The 23145-nt window shown below is 37.2% G+C and overlaps 1 protein-coding gene across 1 annotated transcript in view; it reads left to right on the top strand.

The window, feature by feature from the left end:
* CLSTN2 (calsyntenin 2) overlaps positions 1–23145 on the top strand; it is a 352105-nt gene that overhangs the window by 317678 nt on the left and 11282 nt on the right. The window contains exons 9-11 of the mRNA XM_082767097.1: positions 6611–6773; positions 18231–18397; positions 21877–22025. Of these exons, the coding sequence (XP_082623223.1) occupies positions 6611–6773; positions 18231–18397; positions 21877–22025 (479 nt within the window). The remainder of the gene's footprint in view (positions 1–6610; positions 6774–18230; positions 18398–21876; positions 22026–23145) is intronic.

Raw genomic sequence — 23145 nt, 5'->3', positions numbered from 1 at the left:
GAATATCTGCATACTGAACTGCATACTTACAATCTGCAACAGGATGTTTTTAGCAGTGTATCCTTTGGTGGTGGTGGTGGAATAATAGAACAAACAGTAACAACAACAACAAGCACACAAAGAAATCATAAGGTTCTTATAGGCAATAGAAAAGAGATAAGTTGACTGTGTAACTTATTTCCCCATATTACTTAATCAGCTTTTGCAGGTAGCTCTGCTATTGAATTTAAGGCAAAGACGTATCAAGACAGCAGCAGAATAATAGAAAAGCAATGCCCCAAAATATATGTATTATATAACAAGCATGCCTTAATAGTAGAAATTTCTGGATGAGAACTCATAATAGCAAACCAATTAAGATTCTAGATGAGTTTCTAAAGTAACAGTTAAAAGCACATTCAACAACGTCTTTTAAATTCCCATTCATCAGAGACAAAGCTATAAACCCCAGAGTGAGACAGGAGAAAGCTCGCCTTTGGCCTGCCTTCATGCAAAACTCACTAACCTTGTGCATAACTGCTTATAGTTCTTACAAAATTTTATTTTCATTGGCAAATGTTAATGATGTTAATGTACAACGGTGTGTTTTTTGTTTGTTTTGTTGTTGTTGTTGTGGGTTTTTTTGTTTTTTTTTTTTTTTTGGGGGGGGGGAGGAGGGAACAACATTAAAATGCATGTAACATTTTAGCTTTTACTGGAATTCCACTGCAACATTTCCAAATTAATAGCTTATTTTTCGCTTTCAGGCTTTCTTTCTTATAATAGCAGTACTCCTAAATCCTTGCGAGAGGTGCTTCGAGCTCCCTGTTTGTATTCAGTACAGTGCTTTCTGCTCAGTACTATAAAAATGTGATCTTGTTTCTATCTAAATAGATTGGAACCATTTAAATGTCTATTTTGTGTCACCAACAAAAAAGATGAAAGGCAAAATTTGTAATTTTAAAAAGCAGTCTTAGGATTATTTTGGAGATTGAAAGAAAAGTGTGGTATTTCTTTTTAAACACAAAATAATAACCATATATCCCCATTCAGATATCATCTGTGTTCTGTATTCTGAACCATTGTAAGGGGTGCCCTGCTTTGAAGCAGATTCACAAAGCGTGGGGCTGCTTTCAGAACAGGGCAGAGGGTTTGATCTGGGTGCTGTAACTGAGTGGATATTGCTAAAGCCTTTAAGCATGAGATCAAAGGGAGGTTCCCTGCATTTGTTGTCTCTTCAAGTGAAATGAGATAAAAATGCAGAGCCTCAGTTGTCTCTGCATGTTTACAAATTTTCACAATGATGACCTGCAATGAATCTATAGTGACATGCTTGCAAATAAGGAAACAATTCCAGTGTTAAGGTTTTTGCTATAAATGAATATAATAAGCCTTCTCCACTATATTCTTGATTATAGAGTGGCCTAAATAAAATGTTTTACTAACTGAAATCTACTACAGAAAATAGTTTTATTGAAAGGACACAGAATTTATCTGTGATGAAGAACAGTCTGCTAGTGAAGTCTTCCATGGTCTTAGAGACATTTACAGTCCTAAAAGGCCAGTAACTCCTGGAGTGACACTCCAGCAGATGTGCATTGATTCAGGCAGGATAATTTATATTATATAAAGATAGGTTGAAGAAACAACAATGCACATTCTTCTTTCAATATAAGTCATCTCTGTTGATAAAAATACAGTTGTAGAAGTGAATTAATGCATCCAAAATTTAATGGAAATCATCTGTAGAATTTATCCATAATAAGGAAAAGTGAGGAGGAGAATTTAGCACCTTTTCAATTTCTGTGTGTATCTTTTATTCACTTTTGAGAAGTTAAGCTCTGTGCTGCACATTTAAAACATCTCCAGTTTTTGATGGAAATAAAAGCAGATCTCAAACTGATCTCACCAGCCCAGCTGTTTGCAATGACTACTACACTGTTCTTAACTAACCACCTTATTTTCAAGTTTTTAGCACAGAAATACTGTCAGCGGTCAGTCTCTATTTCATCCCAGCTGTACAGCTGAGTGCTCCTCTGAGGAGATGCACTAGCGCCATTACCATTTCCATTGGCATTCCACCCTTGGGCATGGGCACCATCACAACACTGCCAATAGTTCGACCTAGTTTAGGATTTGCTTTTGCAGAATATACTAGATAGGTTCTTCTGGTGTGCAACTATTTACATTTGAATTGGTTATTAAGACTGGAATTAAGCACAATTTGCATGAGAGTAGGTGAAAGAGCCTGAACCAGTTAGCTGACCGGTTTTTAGCAACATATTTTAGCAAAAACAAAACAAAGGGGGAATATACGGCAAAATCAAAAAACTCCAAAGGTATTGATTTTGTTTTGTTTTGATATCAATATTTAAGGCACTATATAATAGACTCAAGGCAGTAGGTGAAAAGATAAAATACTGAAAGTAAGAGTAAGGGGAAAGAAAAATAATTGAAAGCCAGATCGGAGGACAGTGTCACAGACACCTAAGAATGAGGAAGTTACCTAGAGGTTAAATTCCTCCATTGCTGTTTGCAAATACTTGAAAGGGAAAATTCTTTCAGAGAACACAAATTAGTTAAACTTAGTCAAACTCAAAGAGTTTACAACTATGCTGATCACAATGAAAGAAAAGATGGGATAGTGCTCCTGCTAGGTTCAAAGTATTTCTGCATTTTTAAATGAAAGTGTTAGTTAGTCCCTTCACCTTTTGTGTGTGTGCGTGTGTTTGTTTTACATTTCTCATTTAAGTCTAAAGCACGTTTACAGTGAAATATCATAATTGATGTAAACAAGTAATTTAGGATTTTTCTCCACAGAGAATTTATGATTTTGGATGGTTTATTTCTAGTAAAGATTTTTAAAAATCTGTTTTGCTAAACAGTTCTGTTTCCCTCCCAGCTCACGTTAGTATTTAGCAATAAACAGAAAAGTATTTGGAAGCTGGCACTAGGTAAGTGAGAGTGGAATAAAGGAAATAACACTGTGCGGTAGGGGATAGCAAGTTTTCCAAGAGGCCTTGCTTATCCAAAGTTTGTTCTGCCTCTACCTCCATCTAGCTTCTCCAAAAACATAAAGCTAGTTTGGAAGAGTATTTGCAATAATGTTGTATAGTTACAATTACCTCCATACTAGAAATTCCATTTTGTGAAGTCTGTGGGAGTAGCCAGTCTGAAATAAATGCACAAATTCCTGTATTCTCCTTATCAAAGCTGGTATAAATATAAAACATATTTTTGTTAAAAAAGGATTGAAAGTAGTATAAACTTGAAAAAGACGTATGCATTTGATGGAAGTAATGGAATTAATAACTGCTTTCTCAGCTCTGAAGGGATAGACCCAAAATATGCACTGAGTAGCACTGACAAGACGTGCAGAGCTGTTTGTGAGGCCAACTCAGTTGTCTGCTGAACGTAACTGGCTAAAATGTAAGGATCATTTAGGAAGTTAATCAGAGGTTTGCAAATATGAATGGCTGTTTGCTGCTGAACTGAAGCACTGGGGCACCTCTTGAAGTGTGGGTTGTCTGTGTATCTAGCCAAACAGGTCAATGAGGACAGCCCAGGACCGCAAGCTGTACAGGACATGTTCTCATGTGTGCATGTCTGGCCCTTATGTACAAAGCCATAAAAGATGTTTTGCAGATCAAGGAAGCCTCTTTCTAATTCCTGTATGCTTCTCAAACCAAAACACTGATTTCAATCAATTCCTAACCATTCCAATCTAAACCAGAAAATTCTTCTTCAGAAGATAAGAGCTTTCATGTCTAGAGAAACTTACTTCATAGACTATATTGCATCTATTTCCTGAAAACATATTCCCATGTAATGACTTGTAGTGATCACTGAGACTTCAAACTGGTTAATTCACTGTGATTTGATTAATATATTTCAGAGGTAGACTGACATGATAAAGTGATTATACCAGCTTAGTGATCCAGCAATCTTTGAAAGCTAAGCTTGCTCATCAGCAATTTTATCCCATTAAGATAGCTTTATAAATTAGATTTTTTAATAAAGTTCTTACTTTACATGATTACAATTTATGTATTTGCCAAACTAGTATATTTTATCTTTTTATTTTCATGGTTTCACCACAATAATTACATTCTGTTGCCAGCGTGGAATGCATGTAGGCAAGGGACAAATTGGCTTCCTATGTTAACAAGGTGAAGAAGGTGTCTGAAATGACAGCTAAAAAAATTCCACTCTGCAATTATTTATTTCATTATTTTGTTGCCTGTGAAATGGCCAGGCATGAAATACTCCTACTGAGTGGCTGGGAAGTATTCCAGAGTTTTTAAATAATTCTATTGCCACCTTGTAGAATATTTGATTTTACACCAGGACTCTGTACAGATTCTTAAAGGCAGTCTGTTGGTATGTACTTGTGTCAGAGTACCTAAGCTGTCTCAAGAGACAGCTTAATTCTTGATAGAATTAAGAACCTAAAGGGTTTGTGTGCTTTTGAAATCTCAGTAAGCTGAGATCTTACCAAGCTGAGATTTTAAGTGCCTAAATTCCCCTAAAAATGCTGTATCTATGTGTTGAAATTTAAGGAAAAACATACAAGCGATACTTTGAGGACTTTAACAAACTGTTTAGAATTGATGTATCTTACGTTTTAGGATGTACCAGAAAAAATAAAGTCAGTTAGTAGTTTGTCAGCTGTGGAAATCTGCAGCTGGACACCTGCATTTTTCCTGGAAGCACTGGAGACCAGTTGCTGAACTCTTGAATTGTGGTGATTATGTAATCTTGTGTTTCCAGACAGCATTTTCTTCAGAAAAATGTTACTGCCGTATTGGTCAGTCACTAGAGCAATCAAACTAGCTACATGTTACCACGCGTCCATGTATATGATGCCCCAGAATGTTTGTTGATGCCACAGTAGTGCTATTGCTTTGGTTAAATGTGAGGATTGCTCACTGTCATGTAACAGTTGGGACATTCCAACTGATGCAGTTAAGGGTTGCAAAAAGAAATGCTCTGAGACAGTTGTCTGAAAAATGTGAAATATCAACCCCTGTAGTTTTTATCACACAAGTTCTCTCAAACTCAGGCACATCATTCATTTTGTTTTATATAAAATGTCTGACACATGGGGCTATGACGCATCACAGTCTAATGATCAGGTCAGGAAACTTGGCAAGCTGTTTTTCCTTGGAAGGGAGGACTGCATAATAGTATTCGTGATTGCTGTTTGTTCAATAAAGTTTTCAGTCTTCCAATTTATTTACTTTCAATTTTGGTTTCAGTTCATTTAACCTTCAGAAAACATTTGTGCTGTCTACTGCTTACAACAGGAAGACTCTAGCAGCCCCTTTACTGCATTTATCTCTTGCTGTGGAGCTGTGATGTCTGCAGTAATAAATGTATCCGTTTGAAATAAAAGTGATTAAGTTCTTGTTGAAATGTCTTCTGGAACAAAACATTAGCTTTTGATTTCAAAGGGCAGATATTGCAGCAGATAGCACTTAACCTGGCCAAGGACAGTGTTATGCTTAAACGTCACTTTTCTGCTTGCCTTTATGAAACAGCAAGGATATCTGCATTCAAGCACTTCAGTTTCTTAATACATCAAAACAAGTATCTCTGCAGAATTGAAAGTAGGATGACTGTATGTATCTATTGCCTTATTTTTAAAAACATTCCCCATCCTACCAATTTGCTGTGATTTACTTCTTTGAACTTTTAAATCTGAAAGATACAAGAAAGGAAAAAAAGAATTGGGCAGGAAGTGGTATTTACACACTAGACTTCTGTCTTCAGAGACACTGATTCAGCTAGCTACATTTTTGAACTAAAACAGAATTTGACAATCTCACAGTAATCTCTGGTTATCTAGCTCAGAAAATCATGTGAATTTGACACTGATACTCTCACCTTGAAAATACAGTGTAACTGTGAATGTTGCTTTTCAATACTGATGTAGATAAGCGAAACCATATAGGTCCTCATTTTGCAGAATACCTGGGGAAAAGCTTCAGACTAAATAAAACAGGAACCATGGAGAAGATTTGGGTTGTCTGCCCAAATCAAGAAGACAGACTACTTGAACTAAGTTCATGTGTATGTGTGTACAGAGCACAACAGAAATCCTGCTAGTACAGTGAAGGTCCTGATGCACTGAACAGGACTTTCTAAATACTAATACTTAATAATGGCAATTGAATCAAACCATTGATAATACAATATAATGTCTAAGTTCTATGTATTTCCTTAATTTGAAGCTAACAAGGATCCCCAGTAACTGCTAAAACATCCCAAGTACCTGCAATTTTGTGTTCTTAAATGTCAATAAAGACACTGGGAAACTAATTTTATGTATTAATAAATGTGAAAATACAGAACAAGTACTGAATTGTCTGATTTTTCTGTTTCATCCATGCCTTGTTCTTGAGAAATGTGTGTTAAAATGCCTCTATTTATCAAATATATTGTTCATGTATAACGTAAGTATCACCATTGTTTCACACTTTCATTAATTTTAATGATATATAAATTGCAATAGCTTTTTTTTCCCATGAGTGAAATTTGGAAACAATGCAATTTTAAGAGTATGGGATATGACATTAGTCACCAGACAGTAAGTGCTAAGTAATCTTTTCTCTTGCATTCTGTCTTTCAGATTTGTGATAAAGAATGGCATTACTATGTTGTCAATGTTGAGTTTCCCGTTGTTACGTTATATATGGATGGAACAACATATGAGCCTTATCTTGTGACCAACGATTGGCCCATCCACCCTTCACACATAGCCATGCAGCTGACAATTGGTGCTTGTTGGCAAGGTAACGTGTCAGCAGATAGCAGATAGTATAATTTTGAATTAAGAACAATGAGCTTAGTTTGTCTCACTGCTTGTATAGTAAATCAGTTACTAAAAGGCTTGTGGTATGAAAACAGAAGTAAATTCAGAGTTAATAACTAATCAAGTCCAAGGATAAAATGGATAGGACATTAGCAGGCTTTGCATTTCCATCTTCTAAAGAAGTATTGAATCCATTTTGTATATTTAATGTGAAAGACTATTTTCTTTATCTTTCTCTTCACTATTTTTAATTACTTCCCTTGGTCTTCAACTTTAAGCAAACTATCTAAATATTACTCTAAAGAACTTAATCTCCTCCTACAACTCCACCTATCTCCTCCTTTCAAGTAAAGCCAGAAGTCACATCCCCAAAGCCATACTTGTATGGGCCTTAACTTAAGTATTAATTTTCCCTGTTTTCTGCGTTTGTAATACCTCTCTTCTCATTCTTTTGTCTTGTCTTTATCTGACTGGCAGCTGTTTTTTTTGTTTTTTTGTTTGTATGTTTGTTTTGTGTTCTCTGCTTTATACATGAAGCAGTCCTCTTTCTGCTCATCTGCTCACATGGAGTTCTCTTCCTTACCCTTCCATGTTGATCTCTGTTTATGCTGTCTTGTTTTCACTTAAGACAACAGCAAATTATGAAGTGAAGCAAGCTACAATTAGGAAAAAATGCTTTCGTATAGATTTCTTCCCCACTCTTTAATGTTGGTTCTCATTCTCTCATCTTGTTACCTTGATTGCTAGTTTGATCTCTGCTCACTTACAATGTTTTATTAGCAAAATTTGGAGATTTTATCTATGACAGAGCTATTCAGTGTAAATAATATTAGAAGCAAGTTCAGCTGTTGGATTATGAAAACCCTGGGGGTAAAGATCCAGTCTTTACTTCAATGACAATGTGCAGAATAAAGCTACACTAGTCCTAAAACCAAGATTTGATAAATATTGATCACTCAGATAAGTATTATGATAGCTAGCTAATCAGCATGACACCAATCCTATACATTTGTACAAATATACACTGATCCACTGATCTTGCCTAACTGGTATTTGCAGGCTTCCATCTCTGAAGGATGAACTTTGTCTATTGGAATGTTCCATTAATGTTGAATATGTAACAGAATACATTTTATTCCAAGGTGCTAAGGCAGTTTTACTCCATTTTTTAGCTAGAAATACGGGGTGAAACACCTACCAAACAGTTCACAAAACAGAACTTGGTTTTAGACAACAGTTAACTGGGACAAATAGTTGACAGACACCAACACAATTTACATGAAGTTTCTTTTTGGCTGAAAAATCTGAGAACAGGACTTTAAAGAAGATAGAATAGAACTTTCCTGGGATCTGTCAGGAACTGGCTAAAGTCTAATGCAACCCAGAAAGTCACTGACTTAACTAAAAGCAGCCCTGGTGGCTAGATTCCAGCTTTAATGACACAGCGGGCAAGAGGAAAGCGGTACAAAAATCTTTTTGCATTTTGTTTTGACATTATCAATATGAATTTTTCTCTCCTTAAAATTAGGTATTCTAAATGTTATTCTCACCAAATCTTCCTTTTTCATAATTTAAAAGACTTTGCTTTTTTCTTCTTTTTTTTTTTTTTTTTGAGTTAATTTACAGGGGAAGATCTAGGCAGAGCTACCACACTAATTTAGGGTTCTGTTACAACGTCTAGCAAAAATCTCCCTGTTTTTAATCTTGTGTAGTTCATGCTTGATACTGTTCTACGTTTGTGGGGGTAGTTAATTTGGGGGTGGGAGTTAAAGGGTTATCTTTAGGCTAAATGGTGTGGCTTCTGTCCATTTAATACATAGTATGTGTGACCCAAGCTGGAGACTTCTGAGCTGTAATTTCAGTGATACTAGGATGGGAAAAAAAATAATACTGCTACAGAGCTAAGCAAACTGGGCTCTTAGTGAACTGAGTGTGGGGACGAGTGCTGTGGACTGCTGGTACACCTGTTACTTAGGTTAGGCCTTTTTGTATCCTGATAGATCTTAACAGCTTCTGCTGCAGATACCAAAGGCTGAGGATTTGACTTAATTTTATCTTCTTTAAAAGGACTTTCTTGTTCAGATCAGTGGTCTCACAGATGATTGTCAAGGGTGCAACTTTGAAGTAGATGGGGTTATTTAGGTCCAAAGTGCTCTTCTGTTTCTAATGGTAAAATAAAACTTGAGGTAAAATTACTCTCTTCTCAAGGGTATTTAAAGGACAAAATTGACTTCTTTTAAGTGTGCTTCCAAGAACAAAAGAGACACGGAAGGGAACATGAGGGAAGTGTGCGACCCTGGCAGTGACTCTGAACCCAGCCCTGCTTCTCATAACTACCTCCCTGAAGGGATATTGAAGCAGACATGGTCAATCTGGATCACAGAAACCTCCTCAAGGCTCACCTTCTGCTCTTGTTTCAGGGCGCCTCAGAAGGGCAGAGTATGGCACTTCAGCAAATGCACTCAAAGAGAGCTTTCAAAATAAACAGTTGGCACCTGTATTTCTTCACTTAGCCATATTTAAATAACAATGAATTAAGAGAATCCTTAAACAGACAGACAAATAAACCACTGAAATGTCAAAACATACCAAGGCCAACATAAAAATTAGTATCCAATTTTAACAGCTTAAAAAATCATACAACCAAACTTGATGCATGTGAAATTGCTGGCCTTTCTGAACAGATTCTATATGCATTATATGCTGTGGTGTCTGGAGGAAGACAAAAAATATATTAGCAGTTGTAGCAATAGTACAGCAGTTACTATTGTACAATGTTGTATGAAAAGTATAGCAAAATACATGAGATTTCTATCTTCTTTTTTTTTTTTTTTAATGTAATTAGAGTTGTGTGAGGGTTTGGACGGGTGTTGTTGTTATGTTAAAATAGGAATTTAGTTCTGCTGCCCATACTATGCTACTGCACCAAGGTCTGTGGCTGATGAGTCCTTCCGGGCTGCTGAGACTAGGGTGTCATGTATGGCCTGTGATGACTGGGACAACTGTGACGTTGTGACACACGTATTGGATGTACATATTAGAGACAATACGTTTGATTAATTAATTGTTAATCTGGCCATCAGAATGTACTTTCCATGACAGAGAAGCCCTGTCCACATAAAACTCTTCTACTGTAGCAATAAAAAATAATGCTTTGCCCATAAATCAGGTCTTCTAGCTCTAGATTCTTGACAACTTTCCAAACAGTGAAGAGGTAACAGTTCTGGAGCAAGGAATTATAGTTATTCTTACTATACAAGAATGAAATGCTGCATCAAGTGGGTAGGAGAATTTTCCTCAGGTCACCCAAAACAAATCCACATCAGATCAAGAACAGAATCAGACTTGGTCACTGACCACCAAATTGTTCTTATTCACCCTTTTAGCATTTGCAATTCTGTTTCATTCTTCTAAGCAATGCGAACAAACAGTTTAAGGTTAGCTTTTCCTCAAACTGCACTTTCCAGGATCTTACTCTAGTAACTTCGCCTCTAAGTTCATTATTTTTGATTCAGTTTATCTGAGAACATAGTAAATGAACCCTTTTAGAGAGTAAGAAAACTCCACTAAACCAAGGTTTATATGGTCTCACTCTGATCCTTTTGTTACTAATCATTCAGTGGCAAAGGCAGTCAGAAAAAGGCAGCAAATTACATGATTTGGTAGTCTAATCTTTTTTTGTACCACCTACTGCAAACAGATTTCTTCTAAGATTCTTTGAAAAGATAAGGTCTTAAGTTCATACCTTTTCCCTCCCACAGTGTGTTTTTTTTGTTTTGTTTTGTTTTGTTTGTTTGTTTGTTTGTTTTTAAATGTAGCATTCCCAAAATCCTGTCAGGAAAGCTGTGACACAAGTTAATGACTTGTCAGAAGGTTATACTGTAGCTTACCGTGACTGTAAGTCATGTTAAGTCATTATTTCTAATAATGCCAGCCATTGTGGAGTGCTGGAGGGCTTCACACTGCAATTAATTTACGCCAGCCACAATGTGCAGGGGAAGATCTTTAGAAGAAGCCTGTTAACAGGCAAACTCTGTTATCATGAATGTAGCAGAAAGCTATTGCATCTTCTGGTTTCTAAGCAATTTCTGGTTTGTTTTTTGTTTGTTTGTTTTTGTTTTGTATTCTCATTTTCCTCTTTCCTTAATCTATGCTGGAAACCAAATTTTTATTAAATACTCCTGTGGAATAACCTTATCTTCTAAACACTCTGTTGACATACCAATCACGAAGTTGCAGTCAGAGAACCTACTTACTATTAAAGACGAGAGGTGTGGTAAGAATTCGAAGTTGGAGAGGGATCAGAACACTGAGGGCCACGCTGTGGGCACTGCAGCAGCAGTCTGTGTCACTCAGTGTTGCACGTCCCCCAGAATTAAGATGTTCTGCAGATAGAGATTACTCCCTACTGCATAGCATAATCCCGGTGGATGCTGCCTTGGGGGTTGGCGTAGGCTGCACCAAACCAGGGCATCACTGGAATGAGACAAGCAGACAAATTAATGCAAGACCATCTAGGTAGATTTCAACATAATGTGACTGAATGTCTGTATACTACTGCTTGTTAGTACAGCAATATTCTTTCTCTCTATTGCTCTTCTTCTCATCAAAAACTTCACTGGGACTTTGGCTATTGCAGAACTACAAACATATGTGAAAGGTTATTTTAGAAGGGTGGATTGCTTTTCTTATCTTCAGAGAAATTATCTTAAATAGCACAAGTTAAACAAAGCTTTTGATCTATAGACATATTGGATATAGAAAATTAGCATATGCATACTTAAGAGCAGGTAGCCTTTAGCATTCTCTGTACTTGTCCTATTTCACATAATGCTTTAAAGCCTAAAGCTGTCTGTTTAAGGTCATCAGGTTATGATGTCTACCAAGAGCAGAGGCAGACAAATAGGGCCAGGTTTGATCAATAATCTTCTGGGTAATTTCTAGCTGAATTTTATTAAAAAGCAAAAGAAACAAACCAAAAAACCTACAATATGTGTGTGTGTTTGTACTAAGAAGCTCAGGGAGTATAAAAACTTGAGTCTGTAACTATGTCTTGCCTGAAATCTATGTTAGGTTTCTCCTGTTTAACAGCAAATCTGCTTGACAGAGAGTTAAATCCAGCTCCCTAAACTGTTGTTAATAAGGAGATGGGATAAATTCTGGGACTTGGACCTGAGGCATTCAGAGCCAGACTGTCTTGCAGCAGCTCCCTGATTCACTTCAGTCTTTCTGTTGGGACCCTGAATAATCAATCATTCCTTAATTATCTGGCTCAGTATAACCAGAGTCTATAATATCTTAGAAGAATCACATTGCAGTTGGAAATTCTCTTGATTCATCGTTTCCAGTGAAAACCTCATGTGCTTAGACTGCCTTGGTAATTACTTGCTCATTATTAAGGTAGGGCAGAAAGGCCTAAAAGAAGATCTGTGAGCTTAATAAAGTGACTCATTTTTGATTGAAAGGCATGACTGTGTATTGGAGATTGTTATGTGAATGAAAACAGCCCTTTTCATCTCCAGTGGCAAAGCAACATCACTGTGAAATTCAATGGTAATCAAATTCAGTCCCACTTTTTATCAACACAAAATTAAATTAAAAAAAAAAAAAAAAAAAAGATTAATGAAAATAACCTGTACTTCATTAATGATTGTACCTTAATGCTGAAATCTGAAGCCTGGAACCCTGGGAGTTCTTCAAGTTCTTCAGTTTCTCCTGAACTCTCCAGTGTCATATATAATAGAACATCCTTGTGGCTGGGATCAGAAAGTGTTTGCTAGATGACAGGAACCCCCAGAATTATGACTTACTGAGAGATTTTAAGGACAAGGTGAAGTGTATGTTGGAAGCATTTGTTTTGCTCCATGTGTAAGGGCATCATCCCAACTGATCAGCACACAGGTAGGACAGGCATCTACAACATATTCATCTGAAATTTAGTGGGTTATTTCTACATTTGGTCTATTTATGTTTGAAATTTCAAGCACCAGTTGTACCTGTGCTTGTGACTGTTAAGGAATATGCAAAATACAGTAACACTGTGAAGTCTTGCTTTCATTGGCAGCTTGATCACTCCCCACTGAGGGCTACCGTGTAGGCACAGCCTTTTCTGCTGCATGTGTCCTCCTCTGACTTGTATGTCCTGTTCCAGCCTGTTCTAAGCCCAGTGCCTGGTTTATGTCTAAGCTGTCTCTTTCTTGGAACCATAACCCAATCGGCTTCTATAATGGTTTTGTCTAGTGGGGAGACCAGAAGACCCTTCTCTACTTCTCTGACCTTCTTCTACTGTGTGTCCTGGTGTCATTGTGTGCTCTCCCTGGTCACCCCCACAGTCACACTTAGCAGAAAAGGAAACTAACTCAGACTCTGTCAGGGTGACCCCAAGCAAAGTTCTGGTGGGATGGATTCCTCTGCCCCAGTGCCAGAGCTGCCCTGCTTTCCCTGCATTAATTTAATTAAAGGCGGAAGAGATTTCATCCAGCACAGAACAAGAAGAATCCCATTCTAGAAGATAGCTATTATTTTAGCAACTGAGAAATGTGATGCAAACCACTTTGACAGTGACTAAGCAGTGAGCAGCATTATAGTGAATAATTATATACATTGACAGTTCCTCTGGATGCCTCCCACAGTCTGTTGACACCATCTTCCCATTATGAGGACTGAATTAACGCCAAAAAGCCAACATTCATCCATCTGGATCTGCCAAACTTTGGGAGTGCTCGGTCAGGTGAAAAAGTAATGCACAGTTTTATCACTCAGATTTGAATAACACTGTGGCCTGTGTTTCATCACAGCTGTAATGGTGATTGAAGGAAGGGGAAAAAACAGCAGCTGAGATTTGTAATTCAGTGGCTATAATGAGAATAAGTAATGTTGCTCTAAAAGGTTATTTTAGCCTTTCATGTGTTGCAGACATCAACCTAACCCCCAGCTGACTGTAAGGAAGGTTACGTTTTCCTTTATCTTTCGCATTATTCACTTAAGTAAGTCTTAACTTACTTAAGTTATCCCCCCAAGAATTAATACTCACAGCATATTAATCCATAATAATCAATAAACATAGAGCTGAGTGAAACACAACATGTAATGGAGTTGAGGAGTAAAGTTTTATATTCTCTTATGATGAAGGTCTTGATACTACTGTAACATCTTTATGGTGTTTTTGTTTGATTGAGCTGTATGGGACTGATAAGAAATGACAAAAAGACTCTGAGAGCAAAAAAATCCCATAAAACTTGCTGAGACAATCTAGGTTAACAGGATGGGCTGACCTCTGGGTAGAAACTTGTAGATGCTGTGTTGCAAAACACTGTAGCTTTTACTGCACCAGAACATTAGGAAAGAGAAACAAATTTAGGACACTTGGATTACCTCAGGATCACCATTACCAGAGCACCACTTTGTTCTCTGAGCGCAGCTCAGCCTTCCTCCTGCCCAGTGAGGGCAGTGCATCTGTGCTGCCTGTCAGCTGCCTGTGGAGCCGCATAGGCATGAAGTGTATCATGCTCAGGATCAAGGGATGATACTTGAAAACATCAGTATTTAGAAGGATTTGGATAATATTCTGTAAAAAAAGTTGCTACTTCTAGCACTAGCTGTAAGTACGCTGTCCTTTAATGTGCTACAGAATTATCATTCTCATACCAGATTAAACATCCTTACACACTTGTAATTTTGGGAAATAAGAATTTTAGAGGGGCTAGGACTTGGAGATTTGCCATCCTGGGCTAAATTTGAACATACTGAGAAGCTGAGGCCACATACATGAAGAATATTAGGCTGCTGAAGCAGAATGAAAAATGGCATGCAAACTTGGTAATGTAGGAGAACCAAGCATGAATAAAACACTGATACAGACAGAAGTAAGTCAGTCAGTTGCTGAGGATTTTCAATTTATTCTAACATTTTTTTTGTTCCTCAATCTTTTTTGAGAATGGAGAACTATTGTCCCCATAATCCCTTTTATCAAAGCTGGTGTACAGGAATGAAGCAGATTGGCTTTAGGCTATCTCTTCAGTTTTACTGACAGTTTCGTTTTTTTGTTTCCCACTTTTATGGCATCAGACTTTGTCCATTTACAATCCAGTAATTACTGGCTATTGAAATACATCAACAAGCTAACATACCCATTGATCTGAGAAGATTCTGAAATGCTGAGGCAGAAGTATATGCAATTGTCTACACACTACAATTGCAAGCACTGTGATAAGAATCAGATATGACTTCTGTTCACCTTAGAGGATAAAATTGGCAGGTATATCATTTTGTCTTTAACTCTGGCAAAAGGTGCTTATGGAACACTTATTTGTCAGTCTATTCTTTCTAATAAAGTGTCAGATAGTAAGTGTGCATATAAAATTGCTCTTGTTTATTCATGTGGAGAAAGCTAGTATTCATGCTGTCCTGAATTAGCAGGGATGTCCTATGTAAGACACACATAACATTCAGAAGACCTCTAGGGCTGTAATTTGTACTTCAGATAATATCAGGAGTTCCAGGGACAGCAATAAGGATGATCAGAGTCTACAGTCTTAGGTAGAAAGACATAAAGGTTTTGGTTAGCCCGGCAAAGGAAAAGGGTAATATTTTGACAGCTCACATTCCTTATTAGGAATAAACTTTCAACTCTATAAAGAGCTGTGATCAATGGAGAGGATTGCTTGAGGAGCCTCTGTCTTCAGAAGAGGTTAGAATATCTACGGCAACTTTCAAAAATGGGTAACTACAGCTGCTCTTGTCTTGGGTCTAGGGGACAGCCTGTATCATCATCCCCCAGTGTGTCTTCAGACCCTGCTATCAGTTGTTACGGTGCAGTTGTTCCATCCTGAATCACCCTGCTGTAACTGTGGGCATAGTTTTGTAGATTTTCTTGACTGACACAAGACAGTAGCTACTCTCAGCTATTTTTCTACTGAAGATAGTCACTTACAGAGCTGCTGTGTTTGTGCATCCACATCAGTGTGTCAGCTTGGACCAGGACTGCACTTCTAACAATCTCCTGGTCATCCCCACTCTGCTGCTGTTGTCCACACTGCGGACCAGTGTCAGAGCACATGAACTGAATTCCTTCTAGATGAAGCTAAACTGGCTTTGTGCTCCAGCCATGCATCTATTACGTTTGAATGGCAAGTAAATGTTTTGTTGATGGCACCTGAGAAGAGTTAGTCTACAGTAAAGAAACAACTTCCAAAAATTCCAAACCTGAACTTTTGGGTAGACCTGTGCAGTGCCAGGAGTTGGACTTGATGATCCTTATGGGTCCCTTCCAATTTGGGCTATTCTATGACTCTATGAAATTTCTATACATGGCTGTAAGTACCAATCATGCTGCTCTATAGGCTCACTTCAGCTGTTTTACACTGCTTGCTACTGTCAAGCGTAGCCACAGCACCTAATTCTTTGTTCTAGCTTCTTGTATATACCTTCATACATTTTAATGAGCTAGTTTCATGTTTAAATACATTAGCTTATCTGAGACTGATTCTCATTTTGTGTCTCGTCAGAACTATTAAGATCTGCTGGCAGACTTACTGCAGGTTTCTGAATTTCAAAGCTCCAGGATTAGTGTTGGTGTTTTAGCCTTGGAATTTTCTGTCTTCAGAATTCTGTTAGGGAGATGAGAATACGAAGCTTCAAAGCACAATGTGATTCCCTTCTTCTGTAAGGTCTCATCTGTTTTTGTCTCCTTCTCAGGGAGAGGGTGGCTTTTTTTTTTTTCTTCCTTTTTTAAAAAACAAAACAAACAAAAAAAAAAAACAAGAAACAAAAAACAAAAACAAACAAACAAACAAACAAAAAAAACCGATTTGTCTTACCTTTTTCAGTTCAGAAAAATTGCTGTTGTATTAGTAGCAATATATACTTTTAAAGTCAATGCAAATACATAAATATAACAACATCTAATGTCCCTGTAGTACACTACCTATTTACCAAATAATTGTCTTGGGTAAGTATCAGAAAGGCCTAAATTACAGTATGAACATATCCTGCACTTCAGCTGTTGCAGACATGAACGCTTCTATGAAAGTTCTACAAAATTCTGCCCCGAGAAAGTTTTTTTTGTATAATTAATGGACGAATGAAAAAGTAGAAAAGAATAATCTCTCTTTGAGGATCTTTCTTTGGGGTAAAAAGAGAGGCAGTTTGTGCTGCAATGTTAACATAAAAGGACAGAAGCCTAGACATCTACTTTTCTCTCAGTACACCAGTGCAGATTTTCCTTACTCTATAACATAACTTGAGCCTTCGTCATTGTGCTTATAATATACAGACTAAAAGAGATGGTTTTCAGGCTTTTAGGTAGCAACATCAACCTAAAGTGAACTTGACATTTTATCCCCTACTCCTAACCCCATTCCACACACATTCCCAAGTTAAAGTTCAAGGTTGAGCTGTTTTGCATGGTATCCACATGCATAGGTTATTTGACACTAAAGCTACAAACACTGTAGAGATGAGTTATCTACCAATTATAGCATCTTATCAGCTACTAATCCCATTAGTCTGCCTGGCTTCACTGTTGCGTGGCTTTCTTGGTCCTCTCACGCAAGGCAGGCAGTAATTCACACGTACTGATTCAGCTAGCACTTGCAGGAAAGACAAGCTCTAAAAAATTCTCCTAGAGGAGGATGAGTAAATCACTAAATATCCCAAGAGTAATTTAGATGTTATGATCACTGGTGCAGGCAGTATATAATCACATTTTATTGACAACTCCTAAAGATCAATCTTCCTTTGAATCTGCATAGGGTGAGGCTGAATAGAATACAGCTATAGGGACTAATGCAACATACACTGATGGGACCTGATCTAGCACCTAGTAAGCTGGTTTGGGTAAGGTACTATACGCCTTTTAGCATCAAGGTATGTCTTGGTGTGGAGTCACTGCTATGAATTTATACCATATCCTTAGAGACAATAGTTTGCAGAGAGTCTGACAGTTTGCTTACATGACTCTTAGCACATCTAAGTGTCAGGTAGTATGTTTTTGGAGGAGAAATTAAAAAGCTGTGTAAGAAATTTTGCAGTAGAAAACTTGGAAGTGCAGTTTCTGCATAAACATTAGACCTTAAACTTTTTTTTTTTTTTAATCATGTTTGATCACTCCAATAATCTCATCAATTCATTTTTGTAAATGCTTCCTTGGACACAGATTTGGGAATTCATCCTTCATCTCAGAGTATTTTATCACAACTTTGTAAATACATGAATACAATACTGGGAAAACACTGACGATCATCTTAAAGGCAGGCTGCTACTAGCTACTATCCAACAACCCACAAAGTGATTCTACTTACTACAATAAATGGAATTTCAAAAGTACTTGGCTAAAATGGGTTTCAACTCTTTAAACATACATTAAAACAAAGTGAATTATTAGGTGCATGTTTTGTGTATTGGTATCAATAATCATTTTATATTCTCTTTCTTGCAGGAGGTGAAGTCACCAAGCCCAGGTTTGCTCAGTATTTCCACGGCAGCCTAGCCAGTCTAACTATCCGCCCAGGCAAAATTGAGAGCCAGAAAGTGATTTCCTGTTTGCAGGCCTGCAAGGAAGGTCTGGATATTAATTCACTTGAGAGTCTTGGCCAAGGAATAAAGGTAAGGGATGAACTGACATCATCTTTGATAAAAATGTAGAGCTGATTTATGAAGTGGAGAGCCCAAGGTAGAGTACACACAGTACAAATGTGCTCCCAAAAGCAATGTAATTTCCCATAAAGTCATGCAAAGAAAAAGGGGAATGGTAGAAGAGCTGTGACATTGCAAAGAAAAATGTTTCTGATATTGCAAAGGTAGACGCTCAGAACGTAGGCTGCTGCTGATATTTCACAGTCTGTAAGAATTGCCAGATCATATTCTCATGCTCATTTTGGTAGTTTTACAGAAACAGACATTGTTTCAAAGAATTACTGAATTTTGAATTGCTTTAAAGCAATGGAAAATGTGAGTAGAGTATCTTTCATCTAGAGGCAGCTCAGAAAGAAGTCCCAATGCAGAAGGACTGAAAAATTCTGAGTGTATTCCAAGAGGAAAACAATGTTTTGAGACATGAAAACTGGACAACAAAAAGTCAAGAACTTCAAATTTTACATTTGCTTACAAATATTATCCATCCACGTTATGTATGTGACTATCTTTATTGTAACACTTTTTCTAAGACTGGAGAACAACATGTAGAGGGAAATGCCGTTTCAGTAGACACAGTGGGTGACCAGATTGCTTTGCATTCATAAAGACAACTTCTGTTCTTTTGGATACACTTGTAGAATCTTCAGTATAACTTCTAGAATGCTTACATGAAGTGCATTTTAACTTGTTCTGCACTGATACTTTTATTAGATGACAGGTATTCTTCTGCCCTAAGTGTAAACACACAGTTAAGCTATTTCCTAGTACACAAATTACAATACCATCTTCCAAATGAGTTGATCTTCAGATTCAAATAAGTGGGAAGATACTTTGTATGCAGACTATGTAGTCTGCGAAACAACACAGGATATTTCGTGTTACGTTTTTCAGGGGAGAGGAGGTTGGTGCTACAGCACTTGAGCTAGATTATGCAGTGGAAGGGCCACGTACTACATTTTATTAGCTGAACCTTTTCATTGTACCATTTAGGAGACTGACCTAACACACACTCGATACTTGTCTAGGTGATAAATTACTGTGGTATAGTATAACTGGTGTTTCTGAAAACAAGGGTAAAAATGTAAACTGAAAGTGAAAAGTTATGGGGCTTTATTAGCTCCAGCCTTTACATATACCCCTGAATTATTTCTTTATCTTTATCGTACCTAGGACATTATTACGAACTTCACATGGTTGCCACTCCTAGAAAAATTACACACTTATGAGTAAAAGCTGTTTTAAAAGGATGATGCATACAATGAGTGGCTAGGGTTTTTAGGAATTTGTATATTAATACCAGTAAGTTCTTTGCTGGGTCTTACTTGAATTAAAGAAGTGCATAATTGGTGCTTGGTATTTAAAAACATCATAATACCTCTCCTATTGTCACATGATGAAATTTGACAGTATTTGAGTAATCTGTTTTTTTCATGGGCTTGGAAAAACCCTTTATACCTCCCCCACTGCTGCTCTAGCACAGGTGATCAGTTTTCTTACTGTACTAGCAATGGGGTGGCAAAAACTAAGATGAGGGATTGTTCCCCCCCCCCCCTCCTTTTCTGTTTTCCACCAAACTTCAAAACATTTTCATTTTATTAATATTTCTTTAAAGTTACATCATTCTTTAAAGTTGCTTTCATTTCTACCTTCTCAGACAGATCAACAGTCTGTGTAACAGCAGGAGGCAAAAACAAAAGGAGCAGTCAGAGATGGATAATGGCAGGGTTTCTTATTGGGGCTTACAAAAAGAAGCTCAGATGAAAGTGGAACAGTTAGCACCTGACCTTCAACTGAAAATTAATAAAGAGTTTCTCATGACAAAAATAAAATAACTGATCTCACACAGACATGTGTCACAGTTGCACAGCTGATAGTTTCTGTGTGACCATTTACATGGCACTTACCTGATTAAATGTTGGCAAACTGATGCTGGGAGACATTTCTGCTGGACACTTCGGACACATGAAGCTTCACCTTTCAGCCACCTAGGAAAGAGCAATGTAGCTGTAATACAGTTCCTGACACAGCAGTGTTGGGCTTTTTCTGTCTGCAGGCTAACTTTTAGAGATCTGTAACAGCTCTCAGAGACACTGTCTAAACCGTCACTATTTTTAGCCTTTTTTAATGAGAAAGACAAAAATGGCTCAGACTAGGGTTTTCTCCAGTCCCTTTGGCAGCATTCCAGCTGTTCTGGCAGCTGAGCTATTAAGTTAACTAGCTAGCTAGAGTCCCCTTCTGCTAATTTTATTTTGTACTATTGCTAGCTTACAGATGGAAAAGAGAAGTGTATGCAGGCTGTGACTCATGTTAGTCCTCTTTGTTAAAAAATACCCTTCAGTGCATCAGACCTTTCTGCACAAGCTTTCAATCCAGTCCCCAGTGTTCTCAGCAGAGAACCCCATGTTTCATTTTGTTCTTCACAGTTTATTTATTTGCTCTTTTGCTTTTTAACCTCTCATTTTAAGGAAACGTAGAGAGACATTGTCTGTATATTAGAGAATATGCTCATATAATCAATATCCAGCTTTTCAGTGTGAGAGAAGGGTGGATTTATTTGTGTTCTGTGCATTTCTTTATGTTCTGTGCTATCAGTAGTATGGTACAAAATCAAGGGGGCTAATCTGCTTTTCTCTGCAATGCAGATACTTTGCTGAACCAATTAAAAGACAAAAAAATAAAAAGAAATCAAGATGAATTATGGTGAAGATAAAATCAAACATTTGCCATGCAGATATAGTAGCAAACTTTCTTCATCAGCAAGACTGTTTTATGTTCAGTGCAATGGACAGGGGACAGTCAGGGCTACAAGAACAGCCACCGTCTTTGCAAGGGTTGTTGGCTTAGAGGAGCAGCTGGCTTTGTGCAAGCAGCAGTTACATCTTATATCATGACACTCATTGATCATGAGAAAAAGACAGGAGAATCCCCTTTATTCTGTCTGACATTAATGAAGACCAAAGAGGATAATGTCATAATTGTTTTGTTCATTTGTGTGGAAATATATCTCAGAAAGATAGTCCAGAGTAAAAACAAACAGAAAGCAGGAAAAACATGTTTCTGCATACTACTCTTGTTGAAGTGAATATTTTTATATGAGGAATGTGAACAAAAAAATAACCAGTAATAATAATGATGGCAGTAAAAGTTTTGAACTTTACATTTGCAGAAATAGTATCACCAAAGTTGATAAGACTGGGAAAAATTACAATATCTGGATTAATTTACTATAAAAGTAATTATAACAGTAATTATTAAGATATGAAATAGATGACCGACATGAGACATTTTGGAAGGAACAACATATGGATTCAGCCAACAATAGCCACTAAGATTTTTTTTTCTTAAATCATTAGATTTTAAACTTATGTCTGTGCAACATTACTTTAAAATGTCTTATTTTGTACTCTGTACCTGGTACCTTAAATACTAATTGTATGCATTTCCCCCAGTATCACTTCAACCCTTCCCAGTCAGTCCTCGTCATGGAAGGAGATGACATTGAGAATATAAATCAAGCTCTCCGAAAGGTCTCATACATCAACTCTAGACAGTTTCCTACTGCAGGCGTACGACGTCTCAAAGTCTCATCTACAGTCCAGTAAGTTGTACTTCAGCTAAACTGATTAGATTAGGAATAATTTTAATTATTTTTTTTTCTTTGGGGAAGTAAAAAGAATAATTTTGATTAAATTATACTGCCAAATCATTCTTTTATGTTATTGAACAAAAAGTATGAATTTCATTATTTTTAGGTTTATTTGTTTTGTAGTTTCACATTGCTATTCTCCTTTCAAGAAACTTCTCTTGTGACTGCAGTTTACTTGCATTCTGTTTATAGTCTGGAACACACAGTCTGGACTTGACTGGACAGCATATGCATTTATTGCATTCTTATTTTAATGTTCATTTAAAAAGTTATAGTGTCTTCTGATACACTTACAGCCATGGCTTTTTAAATGAGGCTTATTACTTCTAACAGACTATATGGCTGCAAGAACAGTTACATTCTGAAGTATGCTTGAAATCGTCTTTGTTTATATTCTTATATGGCTGTCATTACCAAGGTACTGGTGTTAAATAGAAATCTGTTTCCTTCCATTGTTGTGCAATAATATTGAAAGATTCTACACTATAATGTTTACAGTTCTGTATAAAGAAAGAACCATCTGCCACTCCTGAGCATCTTAAGGGGTACCTCTCTGTTACAGCAAGTTGTGCAGAGCAGTGAGAGCAGATTTTGAGAGTAAAAAGGTTAGTGCTAGGATCCCTCATCCACCCTGTGTACAGTACTAGGTTTAGTTTAGTGCTGTGGGTTGACCACACTTGGAGAGCATCTTCCAATTTAGTCTCACTGGAAGGAGATCAGTTTGCACACTCCAAGGCTGTTCCATGGTATGTGCCAAGATGCTTGCTGTAAGGTAGAGTGTCAGGAGGTCGACTTCAAAAGCACAGTGCTGATTCAAATAGAAATGTTAATGTAGGCCCCTCTAAATACTAGGGAATGCCAGAAATAATTCATGATGGGTCCGATTTAAATGGATAGTTAGGCCCTTTTACTCACTTGTGACAAGATAACCCCATCACGTTCATTAGATATGACTGTAAGAATTGAATATTAGGTTTACTACACTTAGTTGTCATCCTCTAACTATTATTATTTTATCCATGCACAAAGTATTGTAAAATGTCAGTTAAATATCAAAATACTATTCTCATAG

Source organism: Aythya marila (assembly GCF_965140915.1).
Source record: "Aythya marila genome assembly, chromosome: 9".
Classification (NCBI taxonomy): Eukaryota; Metazoa; Chordata; class Aves; order Anseriformes; family Anatidae; genus Aythya; species Aythya marila.
Note: the sequence above shows the minus strand (reverse complement) of the source record. Positions and strands in the feature narration are given on the sequence as shown.